Source organism: Mustelus asterias, chromosome 2 (genome assembly GCF_964213995.1).
Source record: "Mustelus asterias chromosome 2, sMusAst1.hap1.1, whole genome shotgun sequence".
Classification (NCBI taxonomy): domain Eukaryota; kingdom Metazoa; phylum Chordata; class Chondrichthyes; order Carcharhiniformes; family Triakidae; genus Mustelus; species Mustelus asterias.
In genome coordinates, this window is record NC_135802.1 from 147,453,558 (window position 1) to 147,478,867 (window position 25,310).

General features: G+C 44.6%; 1 protein-coding gene across 1 annotated transcript in view; it reads left to right on the forward strand.

Moving 5' to 3' along the window:
• Positions 1-25,310, forward strand: part of LOC144479516 (sodium/hydrogen exchanger 3-like) — a 114,430-nt gene that overhangs the window by 49,801 nt on the left and 39,319 nt on the right. Inside the window, exons 2-3 of the mRNA XM_078198270.1 lie at positions 17,062-17,364; positions 18,878-19,038. Coding sequence (XP_078054396.1) covers positions 17,062-17,364; positions 18,878-19,038 — 464 coding nt within the window. The remainder of the gene's footprint in view (positions 1-17,061; positions 17,365-18,877; positions 19,039-25,310) is intronic.

Consider the following 25,310-nt stretch of genomic DNA (forward strand, 5'->3'; position numbering starts at 1 on the left):
CTGTGGGAGGAAACCAGAGAAAACCCATGCAGACATAGGGAGAATGTGCAGACTCCGCACAGACAGCGACCCAAGCCGGGAATCGAACCCGGGTTCCTGGAGCTGTGAGGCAGCCGTGCTAACCACTGTTCCACCGTGCCGCTATAACAATTATGATTGTTATAAAGGTTTATCTAAAGTGAGTCAGTATGAGCCTCACAATGCTATAGTTGTACAGGACTCTGGTAAATCTACATCTGGAGTACTGTTCACAGTTTTGATCTCCTTATTCAAGGAAGGATATTGTTGCCTTGGAAGAAGTGCAGTGAAGGTTCATTAGATTGATTTCTCCAAAAAGAGGATTAGTCTGTGATGAAACATTTGAGTAGACTGAACTCACACTTGATGGAGTTTAGAAGAATGGGAGAGGATCTCACTGAGTGTGTGAGTGAGTAATGAGAGGTTGTTCTCCTTGGTAGGAGAATCCAGGCAGATGGTCTTCAGTAAAGGAGGCGATCATTTCAGACTGAAATGAGGAATGAATTTCTTCACTCAAGGTGCTATCAAGCTTTGGAATTGTGTATCCCAGAGGGCTGGTCAGTCCTTAGGTAACCATATTCAAGGCTGGGATAGAATTTTGGGCTCTGGGAACATCAAGGAATATTGGGATTTAAAAAATTAAAGTGTGGGACATGGGCGCCGCTGGCTGGCCCGCATTTATTGCCCATCCCTAAATGCCCTTGGAGGGCAGTTGACAGTCAACCACATTGCTGTGGCTCTGGAATCACATGTAGGCCAGACTAGGTAAGGGCGGCAGATTTCCTTCCCTAAAGGACATCAGTGACCCAAATAGGTTTTTCTGACAATTGACAATGGTTTTATGGTCATCAGTAGATTCTTGATTCCAGATTTTTTTTATTGAATTCAAATTCCACCAGCTGCCGTGGTGGGATTCGAACCCGGGTCCCCAGAACATTAGCTGAGCTTCCGGATTAATAGTCCAGCGATAATACCACTAGGCCAGGCAAGAAAGTGGAATTAAGGTCAACAATCAAGCACAATTCTCTTGAATGGTGAAGCAGGAACGAGGGGCTGTAGATCCAACTTCTGCTCCTATTTCTTATATTCTTAACCCTCAATCGAGATTGAAGTGGATGTTGTCACAGTGGAGCAAGTAGATAACTTTATCTATTTAGGGCAAATGATAACAGGAGATAGTCGATACAATGCCAAAGTCAGATGAAGGATAATGATAGCCAAAGATACTTTTGTGAAGATGAAGAATGTACTAACGCCAAGAAAACTCAAGCTTCTAACAGGGAAAAAAGATTCATACGATGCTACTTACTTTTATATTTACTTTTGTGTATGCCTCAAAAACCTGGACCATATGCAAAGATCTGTGAAAGATAATATCGAGGTATTTGAAATGTGGCTGTTAAAATGTGCGCTTACAGACCATAAAAGAAATGAAGAGGTGCTTGAAATTGCAAGAGCAAAAATAACTCTTTTAAAAAAAAAATGACATCCAAAAAATTGAATGCCAGTGTTTTAGGCATTTAACCAGAGGTAAAAGCTACAGAGAGGCCTTCTAGAGGGAAAAGTCAGGCAGCAGAAAGAGGGGCCGACCTTGCCATAGCTGGATGATGAACTTCACAGTGTGGTTACAAATAAGCTTCAGTGGATATTCGATGGCACAGCGATTAGCACTGCTGTCTCACAGCGCCAGGGACCCGGGTTCAATTCCAACCTTAGGTGACTGTAGAATTTGCACATTCTCCCTGTGTCTGCGTGGATTTCCTCCGGGTGCTCCTGTTTCCTCCCACAGTCCAAAGATGTGCAGGTTACGTGGATTGGCCATGCTAAATGGCCCCTGTGTATATTAAGTGGATTAGCCATAGTAAATGTGTGAGATTACAGGGATACGATGGGGGAGTGCAAGATAGTCTGTCAGAGAGTCAGTGCTGACTTGATGGGCCGAATGGCCTCTTCTGCACTATAGGGATTCTATGACTGATGAGTGAGATCTGATGACTGCACATTTCCTGGCAGGAGTAGTTAAAACAGCAACAACTGTATGTCTCAAGCCAGCTCCTATTAATGCAAAACTACAGCATCAACCAGCAATAAATCTAGTCAATAACAGCTGAAATGGAGAGAGGTATGGCTCAGTTATTCTTCAAGAGGAAATTCCAATTCAGAGGTCCAAGCGTGTCTCATTTAAATGTGTTTCTGTTTGTAAATGGTGGGTTGATGCTCGAGGAAATCCATTTCAGCTCAATGTTCCCACTCTTTGGCTGGAATTTTACCGGCATGCCTACCCCGATTCTGGGGGCGGGTGAAGCTCAGAGAATGGCATTCTCCATTGGCCTCGGGCAGGGTTGTATGAACCTCGGGCGGTCGTGCTGGTAAAATTCCGCCCATTGTCTAATCATTGGCACTTCAACCATCATGGAGTTTGTCCAGCTCCTTAATATCTTGATGAATAGCCACAATTTAAAAGTGGAGATTGAAATCAGTCACATTTTCTTTTGTAAGTGAGAAGAAGGCCAGGTTAACATTACAGTCTCCTTTAGTCAGCATTCATCAGCAGTAGCTACTTCATACTAATGATGGAACTGGAAGCGGTACTCAGGAGTGTCTGACTATCAAGCTCAGACAAGATCCATACTTAATGAGAGGGAGAAAATGCGTAGTTATGACCTTTTAGTCATCATGAATATTGGGAAAGTTTGATAGACAAGCTCTTTCTCTGCCCATCAATTTTATACGCTTGTTTAATAGCAGTGACTACACTTCTGAAATATTTCATTGGCTGTAAAATGCAAGTTTTTTTTTACTCTCTTATTTTGCTAGCCTTTTTCCTCTGAGTTGCTTGTGATGCTACTGTGCCTTTAAGTAATGCATTTTAATCATGTTTTTCAAGCAGTTCCTAGCATTTTATTGGTGTTGTGTCCTCTAATTGTTACTGAAGCAATATAATGGACATCATGCTGATTTTAATTTGGACCAGTGCCGTGTTCTGCGTTTTTATGGTCTTTTGGGTATTGCTGAGTGGAGCTTGATTTGGGGATGATTGACAAGTCAGGTGATATGCCTGGGGACATTTTTTTTCCACAGAAGAGTCCAGTTTTTAGTTTCATTTCTCAAAGCTTGTGGAAGAAGGCAGCATCTCTGTCTCTCTCTCTCTCTCTCCAGGGGCTTGCTGAAAGTTCCAGGACTGGGAAGCCTCAGAGAATTGACCCAACATTCAAAGGATTAATTCATTGTTGGTGTAAAAAAGCTGAAACTCCAGCATCACGTGAGCATACATATTTAGGTGCCTAGTCTAGAGAAGGCTGTGTGGCTGTGGGATGGTATTTAAGTTGGAACAACAGAGATAGCTAGCTATTAGGAGTTATATTGTGCCATGTTTAATTCATGTAATTAGTAAAAGTTATGCTAATTTTTTTCTTATATTTTAACTGTATTCTTAGATAAACTTTGTTTAATAAAAGCTTCCTAGTGGGTCATTTGAATCATACCTGGAGTGAAACACCTTGTGCTCACCCTAATGCCAAAATCAAATGTAAAACTTAGCGTTTAGGCTAACTTCATAAAACACCTTGGAGTTTCTGGGTTGGGTCTTAACATGCTGACATCCTGCAAGTCCCGGTGAAGACAGTGAGTTGGATAGGAGAGTGATAGGAGTGTGCTGGACTGATATTTAAATGTGGCACCAGGACCTTGGAACCCGCCAGCTGATGGCAAGCAGACGAATCAGCTGCCAGAGGGGAATTCGCCTATGCATAATTAATGAGATTCCGAGCGCAGAATCCCGCCAATCTGGCCAGCAGGAAAGGTGTCACTGGAGCTCCCCATCACTGCACTTAGTCATAAAATGGGAGAATTCTGCCCAATGCGTACCAGATCCTTATACTACAATAGGCTCTCTGTACGACCTTACAGTGTGCAGACTGACCACCATGTCTCCCTACATCACAACGATAACTATAGATTGAAAAGGATCCATTGGTTATGAAGCACTCTGGGGAGGTGATGGCCTAATGGTATTATCGCTAGACTATTAATCCAGAAACGCAGCTAATATCCTGGGAGCCCGGGTTCAAATCCCACCATGGCAGATAGTGGAATTTGAATTCAATGAAAAAAAATTTGGAATTAAGAATCTAAGGACCATGAAACCACTGTCGATTGTTGGAAAAATCCATCTGGTTCTCTAATGTCCTTTAGTGAACAAAATCTGCCGTCTTTACCTGGTCTTGTCCACATGTGACTCCAAGGCCACAGCAATGTGGTTGAATCTTAATTGCCCTTTGAAATAGCCTAGCAAGTCACTCAGTTATCACCACCAAGGACAATTAGGGATGAGTAATAAATGCTGGCCAGCCAGAGATGCTTATGTCTCATGAATACATTTAAAAAATCTTTGAGCTGACAAAGGTGCAAATGAAACGCTAGTCCTCTTTTTCTCCTGAGGCAGGGAGGGCATCTGAATCGAGCCGTGGGAGGAGATGTGTCCCCCCTTCTCATCGAATAATGACACCTCCCACATACAGTGTGTTGAATGGGTGGAATTTTGATGAAGACCTGGATAGCAGCATGACTTTCTGTAGACCAGGCAAATTGCCTGACTCGCCATCGTGGGAACCACATGCGCCACCTCAGTGGGCTCCTGATCATAGGCAGAAAGTTGGGAGATATGCTAATGGCATTCCTAGTCCATGCCACTGTTGCTGAAGCCAATATGGAAAAGACACATTGAAGCCTAAAGCTGAGCATATCTTTGGACAATGTAGTGAAATCTAGCACAGTTGTGTTTGCTTTCTTTGTACCTACTTATTCTTTTCCAATTACCTAATTTTGTGGTGGAAGCAACAAGTGTGGAACCGTTTCACAGCTTTGAGATATTCGGACACTAGTGTTGTCAATGTTCCAGGTATTCTGAGGCTTTCTGCTATCTGTAACCAGGAATTAAGTGGATAAATCCCTGCCTGAATGACATTTATTTTGTTTTTTTAATTTTTGCACAGCATTCCACTTGGTCTTGCAATACAAAGTAGATATTCATTCTTGGAGGGAATGATCTTGGTTCTATTTTGGATTTAGTTATGCTGTTCAATCTTAATGGGCATAAAAGAGAACCAGAACGCTGTCAATTTTTTTTGTTTCTTTTATACGCTGATCTTTAAGTTTATTGTTTTAATGGAAGTCCTCGGCATTCGTGCTTTTAGAAACTAGAAGCAGGAGTAGGCCATTCGGCCCTTCGAACCTGCTCTGCCATTCATCTTGATCATGGCTGATCATCGAATTCAATATCCTGATTCCCTCCTTACTCCAATATCCCTGGTCCCTTTTAGCCCCAAGAGCTATATCTAGTTTCGTCTTGAAATCAGACAATGTTTTGGCCTCAACTACATTCTGTGGTAGTGAATTCCACACATTCTCTGGGTGAAGAAATTTCTCCTCTCCTCAGTTCTAAAAGATTTAGCCTTTATCCTCAAACTATGACCCCTAAGACAGTGTTTGTGCCAACTTAGACTCATTTTACTTTTTAAAATGTCCCCGAGTGACCATGAGCCAATATCAAGATAAACTTCAGACAAACTAAGCATCTGACGCTCTCAGCCCTGGTATTTGTAGTTGGTCAACATCTTTCAGTTTTTTTAAAATTAGTGTCACAAGTAGGCTTACATTAACACTGCAGTGAAGTTACTGTGAAAATCCCCTCGTCACCACATTCCGGCGCCTGAAAAGGGTACACCGAAGGAGAATTTACCTTGGCCAATGCACCTAATCAGCACGTCTTTCGGACTGTGGGAGGAAACCGGAGCACCCGAAGGAAACCCATCCAGACACAGAGAGAACGTGCAGACTCCGCACAGACACTGACCCAAACCAGGAATCGAACCTGGGCCCCTGGTGCTGTGAGACAGCAATACTAGCCACTGTGCCACTGTGCCATCCTAACCCTTAGGGTTCAAGGAGACTTTTCTAATTAGATATCAACAGGCTGATTCTTCACCCAATAAACAAGTGTGAATGTGATAGATTTTTGTTGCAAATAATGATGTGCTAGCAAGTTAGTTCAGTCAAATTTATTCTGCAAAGGGTCCCAGTTGTTTACCCATCTGCATAAGAACATTAGAAAAAGGAGCAGGAGTAGGCCATTCAGCCCATCAAACCTATTCTGCCATTCAATGACATCATGGCTGGTCTGATCATGGCCATACCGCCAATTTTCTGTCTGCGTCCCCTTTGTAGATCAAAAATCTGTCTAATTCTACCTTGAATATAGTCAATGACCAAGCCTCCACTGTCCTCTAGGGTAGAGAATTCCAAAGACTAATGACCCTTTGAGATCTGAACCCAAGATGAAATTGTGGACTCCCAGAGGGAAAAACTGGAAGCTCGATAAGCCTCAAAGAGTGAGCCACTCCCATGACCCTGACTCTGCAGCTGGAGGGGTTACCTCTCCGAATGCCAGGGCCTACCTGCTTTGCCTTGGCAGAGAAATGAATTGCCTTCCTCCCTGCAAGGGCACCTCAAGGTGAGTTGCATTCTCAAAGTATGTCCACAGAATACTTTGTGCAACAGGATGCTGACACTTGCTATGAAGAAATGGGGTTTCGTATCAATGGTGATGTTATCAACAAAGTGTGACAGGAAGTAAGTGTGATGTGACAGGAAGTGTGCACAATAATTATGTCAATTTAGAAGTACAGGTGAGGAGACATGGCTATGCTAACTTGACCCTTAGTGTCCCAGCATGTGTAAGTTAGATGGAATAACCATGGTAAATGTGTGGGGTTATAGGAATAGGTCAGGGTTTAGGGCCTAGCTAAGATACACTCTGACAGAGTCGGGCCGATGGCCTCTTCTGCACTTTAGGGATCTATGATTCTAAGATATGATTCCAACATCAGTTTATGTCCCTGCAGAGAAAATTCTGGACATGTTCATACTTCTCAATTTGCACTTCACATCCAAGAAGGCAAGGGAGAAATTTAAATATTTTCAAATTCTCCTTTCGATTTGTGTTTTTAAAATATTTGTCAGGCATGGCAGTTGTGCCTCTAAGTCCTAGTCCGGAGATTGAGGACATAATCGGGGATGACATTCCCAGTGGTGCACTGAGGGAATTCTGCGCTGTCTGGAGGTGCTGTCTTTTGACCGAGATGCTTAATCAAGGCCCCATCTGCTCCCTGCCCCCTTGCAACTGGAAAGACACCAGGCAGCTCTGGCCCCACTCTGAAACTCCCAACATTTACAGGAAACTTATCAAGCCCACAATGATCTCAATTGATGTTTGAAAGGGTTTGGGCCTGTTCCCAGGCCCGCTCCCTCTGCTGTTTGGGAATGTTGTGGAGGTTGGAAACGGAAGTGAGACTTTCAGTCTCGCGACATTGCGGCCATTTTCTTTACTGGTCCGTCTCCCTACCCGGACAATTGTGGATGGGAAAATTTGGCTTCTGTGTTCTAAAGTTTGTCTTGGACTATATTCACATAGTGTGTACTGTAGCATCAATTTGGAAACTGGGCCAGAACCCTTTTCAAATCAAGAAACATGCATAACTGTAATGTCCTTGACATAGTAAGCCATCCCAAATTGCTTCACAGGAGCATTATCAAACATAATATAAGGACAGATTTCACACAGGGGTAAGGACAGAATTTTACTGCCCCCTACTGGCAGGTTTGCAGGCACAGTAAGAAGTCTCACAACACCAGGTTAAAGTCCAACAGGTTTATTTGGTAGCAAAAGCCACTAGTTTTTGGAGCGCTGCCCCTTCATCAGGTGACCTAACGGACTCACCTGATGAAGGGGCAGCACTCCGAAAGCTAGTGGCTTTTGCTACCAAATAAACCTGTTGGACTTTAACCTGGTGTTGTGAGACTTCTTACTGTGTCTACCCCAGTCCAACACCGGCATCTCCACATCAGGTTTGCAGGCCCCAGGCCATAACAGTTCCTGAGTGGCGTACTCACCCAACCCTAACCTCCCCGTAGTTTTATGTGGGATGTGTGAGGCCCAATGGTTACTGGCCATTTAAAGGCCATTTCCTGGCTGGCCTAATTTTGAGGTTGGCGGGAGGGGTTCAGGGGTGGGGAGTTCTCTCAGTTCACCCTGCCTTGGCTTTGAGCAGGACTCCCCCTTCCCACATTGGCTGCCTTCCCCCAAGATCAGTAGAGTTGCCAGTCAATCTGATGGGCCGGAAGTTCTCTGAGGCGGGACCTCCACCCGTGTGAGAGGCACAAGTCCCATCTGCAGCCAATGAACACTCCATGAGCATTAAAGGTCTACTGGGCTGCTGTGATTGATAGGAATGTATTCTTTGGGTGGCAGGGCAGAAAAGTCCACCATCTGAAATATCCTGCCTTTGGGTTTAAGAAGTGTTTTAGACAGAAAACGTAGGCACAGAGGTTTCAGGAGAGAATTTCAGAGCTTCTTTTAAAAAAACAATTATTGGATGTTGGCATAGATAGCAATGCCTGTATTTATTGCCCACCTTGAATTGCCCTTGAAAGGATAGTTGTGGACAACCATCTAGACCTCCAACCCTGTGGTGAAGGATCTTCCACAATGCTGTTAGGGAGAGATATCCAGGATTTAGACCCAACTACAATAAAGGAATGGCTATATATATCCAAGTCAGTATGGTGTGCATCTCGGAGGGGAACTTGTAGAAGGTGGTGTTCCCATTTGCCTGCTGCCCTTGTCCTTCTAGGTGGAGGAGTCATGGATTTGGGAGGTGCTGTTGAAGAAGTCTTGGCAAGTGGCTGCAGTATGTCTTGTCGATGGTTAACACTGCAGACAAAAGATGTACAGTGGTGGATGAAATTAACATTTAAAATTGTGCATGGACTGCTGATTAAGTGGACTGCTTTGGCTTGCTTGGTGTTGAGCTTGTTGAGTGTTGCAAACATCGAGGCAAGTGGAGAATATTCCATCACACCCCGACTTGTGTCTTGCAGGATATAGAAAGTCTCTGAGGAGTCAAGAACTGAGTGACCCACTACAAAATACCCAGACTCTGACTTATTCTTGAACCACAGTATCTGTGTGTGGTCCAGTTCAGTTTTTGATCAGCGGTGACCCCTGGATTTTGATGGTGGGAGAATTCAGCAACACTCTTGCCATTGAGTGCCAGGGGAGGTGGTTAGTTTTCTTGTTGTTAAATATAGAACATAGAACATAGAACATTACAGCGCAGTACAGGCCCTTCGGCCCTCGATGTTGCGCCGACCAGTGAAACCAATCTAAAGCCCCTCTAATCTGCACTATTCCAATATCATCCATATGTTTATCCAATAACCATTTGAATGCTCTTAATGTTGGCGAGTCCACCACTGCTGCAGACAGGGCATTCCACACCCTTACTACTCTCTGAGTAAAGAACCTACCTCTGACATCTGTCCTATATCTCTCACCCCTCAATTTAGAGCTATGTGCCCTCATGTTAACCATCTGAGGAAAAAGGCTCTCACTATCCACCCTATCTAATCCTCTGATCATCTTGTATGCCTCTATTAAGTCACCTCTATTAAGTCAAATATGGTTCTGACAAACCTGCCACTTTCATGGTATGAATGGCTACTTGTCAACATTGAGCCCAAGCCTTAGTGTTGCCCAGTCTTGCTGTATGCAGGCAGAGACTTTTCATTATCTGTTTAATTGCTAATGTAACTCAACAGTATGCAATCTTCAGAAAAATCCCCATTTTAGAGCTTCTGATGGAGAGAAGGTCATTGATGTAAGAGTTGAAGACCATGAGGAACCTCTGCAATGATATTCTGGGGCTGAGATGATTGGCCTCCAACAACCACAACTACTCTCTGAGTAAAGAACCTACCTCTGACATCTGTCCTATATCTATCACCCCTCAATTTAAAGCTATGTCCCTTCATGTCTTCCCTTGTGTCAGGTATGACTCCGGCCAGTGGCGAGCTTTCCTCCTGATACCCATTTATTGCAGTTTTACCAGGATACCTTGATTCCACACTCGGTCAAGCACTGCCTTGATGTCAAGGGCACTCACTCTCACCTCAGCCTTGGAATTCAGTTATTTTGCCCAGTTTCTTTTACCAAGGTTGTAATGTGTTCTGGAGCTGGGTGACCCTGGCAGAACCCAAACTGGGCATTGGAGTACAGCATATTCTCGAGTAGGTGCCATTTGATAGCTCTGTTTAATGACACCTTCCATCTCTTTGCTGATGATTAAGAGTAGACCAATGAGATAGTAATCACCCAGATTGGACTTTTCCTGCTTTTTGTGAATGGGATAAATCAAGGCAAATTTTCCATTTTGTTGGGTGCCGATGTTGTAGATGTACATCTGAATCCCATGTCTGGGTTAAAACCAACTGGTTGACTTTAGTTAGTAGACAACCATGTTATCATTGACCTGGAATTGTATATGTCAGACTGGGTAAGATTGGCAGCTGTTCTTACCTACAAGACTGAGACAGTAAAAGGCACGACTCCCAGTGGTGGAATCATGCAAAATTGGGGATATGCAAAAAGTTAGAATTGGTGGGTGGTGGAGGGTGGGGTGTGGTCTGCGTAGTAGGGGTGTTGGTCGCCAGGGAGATCTCAAGGTTGTAGATTTGGAGGAGTTTACAGTCCTGAACAAAAGAAGTGACCGTGCTCCATATGTCCATCCAAAAACTAAGAAGACAACTCTGAAGCTTGGGTTGGTTGGTGCTGGCAGACACTTTGAGACCACATGTAAGAGCAAAGGTTTGTACATCCAGGGCTCAATGCTTAATGTATAGAACCCTACAGTGCAGAAGAAGGCCCATCGAGCCTGCACCGACAACAATCCCACCCAGGCCCTGTCTGTGTAGGCCCATATATTTAATGCTAATCCCCCTGACACTGAAGGTCAATTTAGCATGGCCAATCAACCTAACCCACACATCTTTGGAGTTTGAGAGGAAACCGGAGCACCTGGAGGAAACCCATGCAGTCAATCGCCTAAGGCCAGAATTGAACTTGGGTCCCTGGCGCTGAGACAGTAGTGCTGACCACTGTACCATCATGCCGTCCTGCAGCTGAATTTCAGGGAGGCAAGAAGCTGAAACATCTTATCTCCACCTGGTGGACCCATTGTTCTGTTTGATACTGTCTGTGGGCAGGAGGGTGGTGAGTCACTTGCCTCTCCTAATTCTTATCATCTTAATGCAAGGAAATATTGTCCACCTATCTTGGGCTCACACTCATGCTTGTTAATTGGGCGGCACGGTGGCACAATGGTTAGCGCTGCTGCCGCACAGCGCCGGGGACCCAGGTTCGATTCCCAGCTTGGGTCACTGTCTGTGCGGAGTCTGCACATTCTCCCACAGTCTGAAAGATGTGCTGGTTAGATGCATTGGCCTTGCTAAATTCTCCCTCAGTGTATCTGAACAGGCGCCGGAGTGTGGCAACTAGGGGATTTTCACAGTAATTTCATTGCAGTGTTAATGTAAGTCTACTTGTAATGCTAATAAATAAATCATAAATAAACTGGTTTTTTGACCAGTGGATGACTTTCCATCTTTTAGGAGAGATAGTTGGACAAGTGCTGGCATTGAATTGTCGTAAGACAAGTAATGAGGGTGAAACGAAGCTTCCAATAAAGCTGGGGGGAACCTCTCAATGAGTTGTGACAGTGCAGCAGAGTAAAGCACGGTTGTACTTTCTCATCTGATGAAAATGCATTGGCAATGTCCTTGCAATCTGGTAAACAATTTCATTTTTAAAGCTTTTATTCGATCATTCACAGAAAAATATCAGCTGTGTGTAATTCAGAATGATGTTAATGTCAAAAAATATATCGCGGAGAATAAAAATGGAATGTTTGTTCTCCATTATGACCAAGTTTCTGCTGGTACATACAAAATCAGGGCATCCCACACAGCTTTGTAGCTGATGAAGTGCTCCTGAGGTGTAGGCACTGCTGTATTGCAAGGACAATGGGTGCAAATGATTTTGCATTAGCTACACTCTTGGATCATAATACACAAGTTCATGGCATTTTCTGTTTTGTTTTCTTGAATAGTTGTAAATGATCCAGAATAAATAGTTTATCAATCTGGGAGCTTATTCCTTTTGCGGTATGGTCACAAATGTGGAATAGCTTGGTGATTGTTTTTAGTCAGCAATAGAGACCATGGCTGGAAATTTCCAGTTCCGCCTGCCGTGGGAATCATCGCGGGCGGGACAGAAAATTTGGCGGACCGTTCAAAGGTCCGTTGACCTCAGGTGGGAATTTCCAGTCTTCGGCTGCACGCGGCTGGAAAACCACGCCCTCTATTTCAAAAGTACTCAACTGACTACAAAGTGTCTCCCTAAGGGTGTGAAACACGCTACATAAATGCAAGTCCAACTGCAGGATTTTCCGTTCCCGCTCCGCCCAAGAGTGGAAATTCCCACCCGAGGTCAACAGATCTTTCAATCACCTGTCAAATTTTCCATCCTGCCCGCGGTGATTCCAACAGCGGCGGGACTGGAAAATTTACCCCCTTGCTTTTACAAATGAGTCATAATTTGATTTGATCAATCTTCACTTGGCTTTTATGCTACATAGGATCATAGAATCGCTACAATGCAGAAGGAGGCCATTCGGTTCATCAAGCCTGCACCAACCTCAATCCCACCTAGGCCCTATTCCCACATATTTACCCCCGACACTAGGGTCAATTTCACATGGCCAATCAATCTAACCCACACATCTTTGGACTGTGGGAGGAAACCAGAGCGTCCGGAGGAAGCCCACACAGACACGGGGAGAATGTGCAAACTCCACACAGACAGTGACCCAAGGCTGGAATTGAACCTAGGACCCTGGCGCTGTGAGGCAGCGGTGCTAACCACTGTGCCACCATGTCGCCCACAAAAGTGCAAGCATTGACTGGCACTTCAAGAAGACTCAGATTGCTTGACTCCTTTTGGATATGATTATTGGAGAGTTGCTCAGGACATAGTGTTGCTTCCCTTTGTTGAGATGACGTATACTGCCCATATTTTCTGCCAACCTTTCACCAGCATCCATTTCCCCCTTTCTGTGTAGTGTAGTCAATCGGCTATTATCATTATCTTCCTTGCGGGAGTGCAGGCCTGAGCTACCTCCAGAAAATTGAGCATTAACCTGAGCGCTGGCAGAAATTTGTTGCACTGTACTGTTCTTCCTGGAAGTTTGGCACTAAGTTACAAATGAGAATACTCAAGATAGAATTTGAGTACTTCTTGGCATTAGAATGTGAAAACTTCCGGCAGCGATTTCTATAGGGGACGGAAAACTTTTAATTCCACTTGAATTGTTCTTTCGTGACAGATGAGAGAAATTTGTCCAGCAGCTTGTTTGTTCCAAGCAGAATGGTCCAATGGAGACAGAATGGAGGTCTTGTGGCGCAGTGGGTAGGTCCCTGCCTCTGAGCCAGAGGCTCCAGTTTCGGGTCCCAACCCAAGACTTGATGGCCAAGGAAAGTGTATTCATAATGCGGTCAATAAGGTTGAGTGTGTCAACTTGCAAATCCTTCCAAACACACTAATTGTTGGCGGTAAGAGTGAGCCACGCTTGCTGTGGAGTGGCGCCCCTCAAGCTATAAGGCCTTGATGACAGACTAGTGACCTGTTCCAGGAATTACTAGCTATTGAAAGAGGTAAAATTCTGCTTTAGTGCATCACTATGTGCGGAAGAGAATTGGAGAATGGAAATGGAGACACAGGGCAGGACTGTGGCTCCATTAAGAGATGGGAACAGAGGCAGGCAGGTGCAGAATTTCCTGACCCTGGCCACCATGCCAGTTCTCCATCACGGTCTGGGCTCGTGTTCAATTTCTCGGAAGCTGAATTGGGTGAGGAACAGCTACATGCCCGCAAGTGGCGGCTAGCTTGTTTACTCAATTAAAAGGCCAATTATGGCCATTGATTAGGGGCAGACCTAAACTATTCAGTTGGCCAATTGGATCCCTGGCAACATCAGAGGTTAGCCAGATGCCTGCAGGCAGCCTCCTGGTGTCAGACCGAGGGGCCAACTCTCCAGGATTATTATGAGCACCTCCTGCCATCCATCATGCTTACCTGGACACAGCCACAGCCACTGGTCTCCCTGCGGAGGGATGTCCCCCTTCGTAATAGTGGTCCAGCAGTTGTGATCATTTTTAATTTTAACTATGGATGCCAAGAGAGAGCTTTTGGATGGAGATGCCCTCTTTCTCTCTTACCTGCAATGGCAGGCTATAGTTCCTTCAGTCTCCGAGGGCAGGGCCTCTTATTGGCTCTCCGGCTTTGAGACCCTGCATACCCACCCTCCTTAATTGGACAGCGAGTGCATCCTCTATCTATCAATTGGCTGCTCCCACTGCTTGCTGCTCCTGATACTGTGTGGGGTTGGGATCCACACTTGATGTTGACAGGGATCCAATGGTAGATCCTGCCCAGAGTTTCATACAAGACAAGGTGTCTGGAATTTTCCCATCCTGCCCGCCACGGGAATCATAGTGAGTGGGAGGGGGGTGCGGACCATTCAAACATCCATTGACTTCAGGCAGGATTTTCCAGTTTTGGGGTGAGTGTGGCCGGAAAATCCTATCCGGGAAGTCTTAGTCCAGGGTTTCCCAAACTTTTCTAGCCACGGACCTCCCAAGAGTACTTACAGAACCTCTGAGAAATATTCTTATTAGGTTGAAGAGTTAAACCACAAAAAAAGATTTTTTTTGTGGGATACAAACATCTTTAAAAATATTTTCTATTTCTTATATGTATACATTTATTATAATTAAAAAGTTGTCTTTTTAACAAATTACTTAAGCCTTACCTTTTAGTAATTTTTAATGGGAGGAGTGATGCTGCTTCTCTATACGCACACACACCCACACCTCTTTCTCAGTCACACACAAACACACACATACACACTCACCTCTCTTTCACATTCTCATCTCTTTTATACCCTCACACACATAGACACTCACACCTCTCTCTCTTTCTCTGATATGCACACCTCACAGAGTCATAAAGGTTTACAGCGTGGAAACAAGCCCTTTGGCCCAACTTGTTCATGCTGCCCTTTTTTTTTAGCGACAAAGCTAATCCCAGATCCCTCGATAGCCATCTTAGTCTTCTGAGAAAGTCGAGGCATTGGTGGGCTTCCTTAACTATAGTGTTGGGGGGACCAGGACAGGTTGTTGGTGATCTGGATGCCTAAAAACTTGAAGCTTTTGACCCTTTCTACTTCATCCCCATTGATGCAGACAGGGGCATGTTCTCCTTTATGCTTCCTAAGTTGATGACAATCTCCTTCGTCTTGTTGACATTGAGGGAGAGATTATTGTTGCTGTACCAGTTCACCAGATTCTCTATCTCATTCTTGTACTCTGTCTCATCATTGTTTGAGATCCGACCCACTATGGTGGTGTCATTAGCAAACTTGAAAATCGAATTGGAGGGGAACTTGGCCGCACGGTCATAGTATAGTAGAGGGCTGAGAACACAGCCTTGTGGGGCACCAGTATTGAGGGTGATTGTGGAGGAGGTGTTGTTGCCTATCCTTACTGATTGTGGTCTGTGAGTTAGGAAGTTCAGGATCCAGTTGCAGAAGGTGGTGCCGAGGCCCAGGCCACGGAGTTTGGAGATGGGCTTCGTGGGAATAATAGTGTTGAAGGCTGAGCTGTAGTCAATAAATAGGAGTCTGTTTAAGGTTTCCTTGTAATCTTGGTGTTTCAGGTTGAATGGTTACTTTCCCAGATGATCCAATCAGAGGCCAGCTTCTCAGCTCACTGGTTGCTGATAGGCTGACTAGTGTGTCTATCAGGAGCTAACGCAGTGTGAAAACTGCCTGTGACTGAATTAGCTTGAAAGACAGTTTAAAAAAAAATTTACACCAGCCAGACCAATCATGGGGCCCCTGGATGTCTTCTACAGAACCCCAGCATTCTGTGGAACCCAGTTTTGAAACTTGTGTCTTAGTCCATTCTTCAAAACTGGAGAGGAAAATACGACTATCATAGAATGGTTACAGCACAGAAGGAGGCCACTCAGTCACCAATCCCACATTTCCCTGTGGCCCTGCAATTCTTTTCCCTTCAATGATAAGTCTCTTGGTTTTAGAAGTACAATTATGCTGGTCGCACTGGTTAGATGTGGATTGCTTTGATTTAATTAATCAAATAAATTAAATGGCTTTACAGATGACAGAGCTGTCTTAGAACGTATGGCGTACATCTTGTGTTTGAATTTGTTACAGCTATGAGGAGAGAATAATTGTAATAATAATCACGGAATGGGTGAACTAGCTTTTATACTCTGTGCTTTAATTCTGGAATTTAATTTTAGCATCAGTATAGAAATATAAACCATATTAATGCTTTGAAAAAATATTCAAAGCACATGCACAGTTTTGAATTTTATAGACTGTTAGAATGTAACCGGTGACAACTTTGTATTGGATGCGATGTGACCAATGGTAAGAAGGTGTAAGTGTCAGCTGACCCAGTAAACCATGGATCCAATTACAGAATGATGTGATAGCCAGCTGACTCACTATAAATAAGAATCTGTTGGGAATTGTGGGGGAACGTGGATTGGCCCAGGGTGAGGCCCCAAGTTTGGAGTAATGAAGTTTCTTTATTAAACCCTTTCTTTGATTTATAAGTTGAAGTTAGCTTTGTTATATTTTTATTGTCTGCATTTGAAGAGTTCCTTCCGAAGAAACATGGGCATTTGCTATATGGCCACCTCTTTGGAGTGTGGGAGGAAACCGGGGCACCTGGAGGAAACCCACACAGACACAGGGAGAATGTGCAAACTCCACACAGACAGCCACCCTAGGCCAGAATTGAAGTCTGGTCATGGACTGTGAGGCATCAGTGTTAACCACTGTGCCACCCATATAACTTGACTTATGTTTCCATTGTCACCTTGGAAGCTTACTGTATATCAACACAAATCAAAGGATTGGGACGGGACACACTGATGAATACAGAAGTGGAAAACTCCATCCACCATAGTGTTGTTGGATAAATGGGGTGACCCATTTTATTTATTCGCACCTGGACTCATTCTTAACCTGATAATCATTATTGATTTACTCTTTTCTTTAGTGTTCCACCTGTCCGGAAAGGTCACCTCCGTGGTACCAGAGAGTGTCCTGCTGATTGTGCTGGGCCTCATCCTGGGAGGAATTGTCTGGGCTGCTGATCACACTGCCTCCTTCACCTTAACGCCAACTGTCTTCTTCTTCTATCTCCTGCCACCCATTGTTTTGGACGCCGGGTACTTCATGCCCAACCAGCAGTTCTTCAGGAACCTGGGATCGATTCTCATGTACGCCATCATTGGAACAATTTGGAATACTGTAACAACGGGTCTGTCCCTCTATGGTGTCTTCCGGACGGGTATTATGGGTAAGGGCACAGCTCCAAGCCATAGCTTTATCCTATCCAACAAAAGTGAGACCAGGGTAAAATACATAGCTGAGGCTATCTGGAGCACAGAGGAGTCTTAATTTGCAAACTTGATTTTTCCTCAGTCACCCAACAGAGTTCCATCATAGCTGTGTGGGTGAAGGATCCCAATGTGCCAGCATCATATCCTGCGCCCCTTCATCCCATAGGCCCTACTGGCTTGGCAGTTTTCAATTTTCATATTCTGAGCTGGCCAGTGAAGATGCCTCCATTTTGAGATGCCCTCCCAATCCCTGAGCTACCTGCCCACTTTTCCCAGCATCCCCAGAGAGTTGCCAGTTCTCTGGACCAGCCGCATCAAGTGCCCGAATGGCAGGTGTGGAGCCAGGGTTTCAGGTCAATGACCTCTTGCCAGGACTGGAGGAAGTTAGGGATATATCAGATTTGAAGCAAGTACAGAGGCAAGAGCGGTGGTGGGGTTGTGGGGAGGGGGGGTGGGGCAGGGGGGAGAACAAAAGGGAAGGTCTGTGATCTGGTGGAAGATAGCAGAGATTAATGACAAAAGAGATGATGGTGTGAGGCAAAAGGAGATGATGATGGGACAGATGTGGAAATAAAATATGTGTCAAGAGCAGTGTAAATGTGAAAAAGCAGAACTATCTCCAAAATCTATTATGTCCACCTGGGGAAGGGGGGAGTTTACACCTCATCTGACAGAAAAATAAATATATAGCACCTTTCATCATAACAGGACATTGCAGGATTTGATGCCAGCACAGTTGGGGTCCTTCACCCACACAGCTATGAAACCCTGGTCGGCATGGACAAGTTGGGCCAAAGGACCTGTTTCTATGCTGTGTATCTCTGAGTCGATGACACACATACACACACAAGTGCATACACAGATGCATACAGACCGACACATGCAGACACACACATACCACTTGTGTCCCAGATTAAAATTAAAATGGTCTCTTCCACCATCCTGGGCCCTTTAGACAGAAATTGCACCGTGAGCTGTGAACACAGGGACCCCCGGAACCAGTCAGGGACTTGTGACAGGTTACCACTTTGTATGAGATCACTTATCCTTCATTTTAAATTTCTTATCCTGCTGTTCTAGTCCCTCCATGACCTTACCCCTCCCTATCTCTGTAGACTCCTCAAGCTCTTCCACCCTCCGTGAGCTCGCCACTCCTCTCATTCTGGTCTCTTGGGCATTCCTGATTTCCTTTGCTGCACTGCAGTTGGTCATGTCTTCAGCTGCTTGGACCCCACACTCTGGAATCCCCTCCATAGACCTCTCCACCTCACACTCTCCCCTTTTAAGCCAATGCTTAAAACCTAGCCTTCAGAACAACCATATTTGCATACATGGCTTGGTGTCAACTGACCCTCTTGAGATGTGCCTTGGGATGTTTTATTGCTTCAAGGCACTATATAAATGCGAGTCGTTGGTATCCTAGTTTGCAACTGAAGCTGACATTCTTTATGGTTTAAAATGACTCCGCAGGGAATCTCAATGCTGGCCTCCTGGAATTCCTCCTGTTTGGAAGTGTGATAGCCGCAGTGGACACAGTGGCTGTGTTGACCGTGTTTGAAGAGGTCCATGTGAATGAAGCATTGTTCATCGTTGTTTTTGGAGAATCTCTGCTCAATGATGGAGTCACGGTGGTAAGTTTACCAGCATTTGAACTCTTTGATTGTTTATCCTGATTAACAAAGGAAAAAGTTTGGATTTTTTTCAGTATGAAAGTTGAGATAAATTTTTAGCTACACCAAAAATCAACTTATTTTCATTCATTCCTGGCCATCCCTTGTAAGCACAGTAAGAAGTCTCACAACACCAGGTTAAAGTCCAACAGGTTTATTTGGTAGCAAATAATTTGCTACCAAATAAACCTGTTGGACTTTAACCTGGTGTTGTGAGACTTCTTACTGTGCTTACCCCAGTCCAACGCCGGCATCTCCACATCATCCCTTGTAAAGCAGACATTGACTGTCCATCTCTTGATGTCCCCTAGAAAGTGATGGCCTTTTTGAACTGCTGCTGTTGATATGGCATTATTACTGGGTGGCTTGGTACCAGGCCATCTTAGTGTCAGTCACATTGGTATCGGACTGGAGCCACATGCATGACAGACCCGAGCAAGCTTTGCTCTCTAAGTGACAACCTGATGTTCTAGACATTTGATTTGAATTGAATTGAATTGAACTGACTTATTATTGTCACATGTATTAAGAACAAAGAGAAAAAGGAAAATTACAGCACAGGAACAGGCCCTTCGGCCCTCCAGGCCTGCACCGACCATGCTGCCCGACTGAACTAAAACCCCCTATTCTTCCAAGGACCAAAAGAACAAAGAAAATTAAATACCTTTCGCTACTGGAATATAGTAAAAAGTATTGTAAGCTGTTGCAGACAAAACATACCGTTCATAGAGTACAAAGGAGAGAAGGAAAGGAGAGGGTGCAGAATATAGTATTATAGTTACCAATAGGGTAAAGAGAAAGATCAGCTTAATGTATGATAGGACCATTCAGAAGTCTGATGGCAGCAGGAAAGAAGCTGTTCTTAAGTCGGTTGACAATGTTATGGTGATTTTATAGATAATACAGACTTAATTCCTGGAAAATTTTAAAGATGTATTTAAACTGATTTGAACTTTCATCGTCTGAATTACAAGTCCAGTAACAGAACCCACTACTTTGCCATATCTGGGATTTAACTTCTTAATTTTTTTGTGATAAATTTCACAAGACCTACTTTTTTCATTAATTGTGGATGTTATTTGATTTGATTTATTATTGTCACATGTATTAGCATACAGTCAAAAGTATTATTTCTTGCACGCTATACAGACAGAGCATACCATTCATAGAGAAGGAAACGAGAGAGTGCAGAATGTAGTGTCACAGTCATAGCTAGGGTGTAGAGAAAGACCAACTTAATGCAAGGTAAGTCCATTCAAAAATCTGAAGGCAGCAGGGAAGAAGTTGTTCTTGAGTCGGTTGGTACGTGACCTCAGACTTTTGTATCTTTTTCCCGAAGGAAGAAGGTGGAAGAAAGAATGTCCGGGGTGTGTGGGGTCCTTAATTATGCTGGCTGCTTTCCGAGGCAGCGGGAAGTGTAGACAGAGTCAATGGACGGGAGGCTGGTTTGCATGATGGATTGGGCTACATTTTGTATCATATACAATCACGACCGTTTGTAGTTTCTTGTGGTCTTGGGCAGAGCAGGAACCATACCAAGCTGTTATACAGCCAGAAAGAATGATTTCTATGGTGCATCTGTAAAAGTTGGTGAGAGACGTGGTTGACATGCCAAAGTTCCTTAGTCTTCTGAGAAAGTAGAGGCTTTGGTGGGATTTCTTAAGTATAGTGTCAGCATGGGGGGACAGGTTGTTAGTGATCTGTACACCTAAAATCTTGAAGCTCTTGACCCTTTCTACTTCGTCGATATAGACAGAGGCATGTTCTCCTCTACGCTTCCTGAAGTTGATGACAATCTCCTTCGTTTTGTTGACGTTGAGGGAGAGATTATTATTGTTGCACCAGTTCACCAGATTCTCTATCTCATTCCTGTACTCTGTCTCGTCATTGCTTGAAATCCGACCCACTACGGTGGTGTCATCAGCAAGCTTGAAAATCAAATTGGAGGGGAATTTGGCCGCACAGTCATAGGTGTATAAGGAGTATAGTAGGGGGCTGAGAACACAGCCTTGTGGGACACCGGTGTTGAGGATGATTGTGGAGGAGGTGTTGTTGCCTATCCTTACTGATTGTGGTCTGTGAGTTAGGAAGTTCAGGATCCAGTTGCAGAGGGAGGAGCGGAGCCCCAGTCCATGGAGTTTGGAGATGAGCTTTGTAGGAATAATAGTGTTGACGGCTGAGCTGTAGTCAATAAATAGGAGTCTGACATAGATGTCTTTGTTATCTAGGTGTTCCAGGGTTGAATGCAGGGCCAAGGAGATGGCGTCTGCTGTGGACCTGTTGCGACGGTAGGCAAATCCAGGCAGTCCGGGAGGCTGGAATTCTTTTCCCATCAAACTGAAAAACATCAATTCTTTGGAACACAGCACTCTAGATTTGTTCACACACTGTTCCGAGGGTGATGGAGCAACACCAGTCACTAAATAAAGGTTCCTTATACTGGCCAGAACCTTGTGTTAAACATATCCTTGTGTTCAGCTTATCCTTGGGGAATATCCAGCAATGACTTCTTGTGATCACTAAGTGAGATTTTAACTGGATTGTATTAAATTGTGGGCAGTTTTGTGTCAGGGAAATTATTATAACACAATTCATAATAACAGAGGGAGGAATTTTCCTGAATTTTGGCAAAGGCCAAAAGCAGGTGGGAAGAGACCATCGACACAAATAGCGGATTCCTCTGCCGCATTGTTCCTATTAGTAAAAAAAAGGCAAGGGACAGTCCCATGACATCACACTGGCGAGGTGGACACTGCCCCACCATCAACTTAGCTATTTGGAGATGGGACACTATTTCTGAAGGCCAGTGCAGGAAAGTTAACCAGGAACACCCCTCCACCCTGCCACGCACCCCTCTTCCATGCAACCCACCCGGCAGTGCCTGGGCAGAGCCCAGGGGCACTGCCAGGGGGCATGACCTTCTCCCCCCTGAATAGTTCACTTGAGCTCCTCTGGGTGGTCTGCTCGCCAGGTGCACGTCTCGGGAGGCCAGTGCTGATTCACGCAATCTGCCCTCATGCTGATGCGAATGGGCTTTCTTACGGGTGGGAGAGAATAATTCAGGCATAGCGACCAGATAATGAGAAGTTAATGTATGGAAATTATATTAACGTTGGGAATCGCGTCAAGTTTATACATCGGCATGAAATATGGTTTGGGCCTCTCACGAGATTTTCCACTCCCGTCACCAAACTCACCTGAAAAAAATAGGAGGCAAAAACCCCAACCTGAATCTTTGTCTCCATTTAGTTTGCCTTTTGCCAACTTGGTAGCCACAATTTGCAATGATAATGGAGTTGTTGACTGATTCTAGCCATCAATCGGCGTCAGTTAATCGAGCACAGACTTAAATGTGAAGCATAAAAACCCCTAAAGCTCTGGAAACCATAGAATCAAAGTTCCCTATTATTCCCAAGCATACTACTTTTTTTTTTATTTGTTCATGGGATGTATGTGTCGCTGGCTGGGCCAGCATTTATTGCCCATCCCTGAGGGTATTTAAGAGTCAACCAATTCGCTGTGGGTCTGGAGTCACATGTAGGCCAGACCAGGTGATGGTGGCAGATTTCTTTCCCTCAAGGACATTAGTGAACCAGATGGGTTTTTTTTAATGACGGACAACAATGGTTTCATGGTCGTCATTGGACTTTTAATTGCAGATTTTTATTAAATTTAAATTTCACCATCTGCTGTGGTGGGATTCGAACCCGGGTCCCAGAATATTACCCTGGGTCTGTGGATTATTGGTCTAGTGACAATGCCATTGCCTCCCCATTACCACATGTCACATCCCAAATGGGTCATGTGCATGAGTCTCACCGGATCTATTTAGAAAAAGATGAAGGAAGACTTGGTCATCTTTCTGTAAGCTTCACTGACAAGCTGGCAGTATTGACAGCTCTGGACATACATGATCTCCACATGATCTCCAGATTCCACCTGTTCCACCCCCACTCTCTTATCATTGGCTGCCCAGCAAGTCATCGACACGGCACACTGCCTTCTTGTGGCCAATCAGAAAGCGGGCCGATATCTGACTGGATTACTCTTAAACGTCAGTCAGGCAGCCTTATTTATTTTTCCATCTCCACCATTTTTAAACCTAATAAACGATGATGTTCAAACAAAATGGGCTGGTAGAAGACAATTTTTGTACACGCCCCGTGACCTTTCAACCCTGCAGTCAGAATCCTTAATTCTTGGAGACTCCAGGATGATCTGACGAGCCTTTGCAATGCAGGTACAAAGCTGACTGAACAAGTGTTTTACCTGCACACTGATGAGCTCTGGGTGTTGTAGGCGGGCTCATTTATCCTTGCCGACAAAATTCAGGACTTGTGGAACTATAAATAGCCTTATTTGCTATCTTTGGGGAGCCTGCAGGAGCAGCACAAGACATGCGAAATGGAGCCAAACCAGCAATTTATCTCGGGAATCTGGAACTCACTCTGTTACCATGGTAACCAACAAGCCGTAGCAATGTGCTGGCCAACCAATGAGGGATCGAGCCTTGTACCATAATTGCACAGTGCCGCGTTCCCAGTTCGAATGTACAAACTGAAGTGACTTGCATCACCCGTCAATGGCAATAGTACTGGTGGATTTAATAATCAAACCAGCAATTGAAATAAATTGGGTAAATATAATTTACAATACAGAAGATATGCGCAGAACAGCCTTCATTCTACACTTGATATTAGTGCAGGTGAGAAACAGAGTTAACATTGCAAGTCCGTGTGACTCTTCTACAGAGCGGAAGATGGGTCGCAATGTGATGGATTATATAGTTGGAGAGGGTGCTGGAGAAAGTAGAACAGAATGGAAGTTCAGTGATAATTTGGAGATCACGAGAGATAGACAAAAATATCATGACCCAAGACAATGCGAGTGTTGATGTAGTATTAAGGACAAAAGAAAGTGCTGATTGTGGCATAAAAGTAAGCTAGCAAAGTGAGTTAGTTGGGGAACAAAGATCAGTGCTCAGTGAAAGCAAAACTGGAGAACAAGTGACAGCTGGCCCTGTGGTGCTGGCAGTGGAAGGGGGAACGGGGAGAGGGAGGTTACAAAGAACTAAAACACCAAAAACAAAAAAAAAGGGTCAAGATGGAGCAGAGAGTTCACCGTCGAAAGTTGTTGAACTCAATGCTGCTTCCAGAAGGTTGTAAGGTGCCGAATCGGAAGTTTTGGTGTTGTTCTTCCAGTTTGCGTTGGGTTTCCTGGAACATTACAGCAGGCTAAGGATGGACATGTGGGCATGGGTGCAAGGTGGTGAGTTGAAATGGCAAGCGACAGTAAGGTTGGGGTCACGCTTGCAGACTGAGAGAAGGTGTTCTGCAAAGTGGTCACCCAGTCTGTGTTTAGTCACCCAAGAGTAGATGAGACCACATTGGGAGCAGCGAATACAATTTATGCAGCACTGTGTGAGTTGCCCTGTTAGCCTGCATGATTCTTAAACCTTGAGTTACTTACAGGTGGCACTTCAGGGACCCTCAGCACATCCAGGGTTGGCTCACCAAAGACTATCCCCAAAAGGCATGGCTAATGATGCCCATTTGCATGTCCAGAGTTCTTCAGGCTTATTCCTAGACGGGCTCCTTGATTGAGCAGACATTGGCATCCTGAAGATGCATTTGAGATGTCTAACGGTTGGGTAGCACTCTCTAATACGCACCCCAGAGATGTCCTGCGTCGTCGTGGTTTGCTGCACTCTACACAGCCTGGTGTTCCGAAGCGGGATTGAGTATTCAGATGGAGAAGCTACACAAATCCTCCAATAAGGGGGATGTTGAGAGGGATAACTTTGATGAGGAAAAGGATATTGAGGCCCCAGAGGAAGAGGCCATAACATAGGTCAGATGCAGTTTATCAGAAATTCTCAACAAGTTAATGGCTCTTTTATCTAATGTCATAATGTCTAATGTCTTTTATCTAATGCCATACTCCGAGGTCATGTAAGTGTTACAAGTGACCCCACCCCTTCACTTATCTCCCATAGTGTGCCTCAGGTCTATGGTGTCTCGCATCATCTCAGTTCAGTGAGTCGCCTTGGCGTCCACAGCAGTGATGTGAGCAGCGCGTCCTCTATCCTTAGACTTACAAAGTTCCAGGATGATGAAGACGACTGGTTCATACAGGCCTCTTTCACCAGTACCCTCCAGGCAGCCCCAGCATGAACAACTTCTTGGCTACCCTCATTATCTCAATGAAGGACATCGACCTCAGAGCGACTAGCC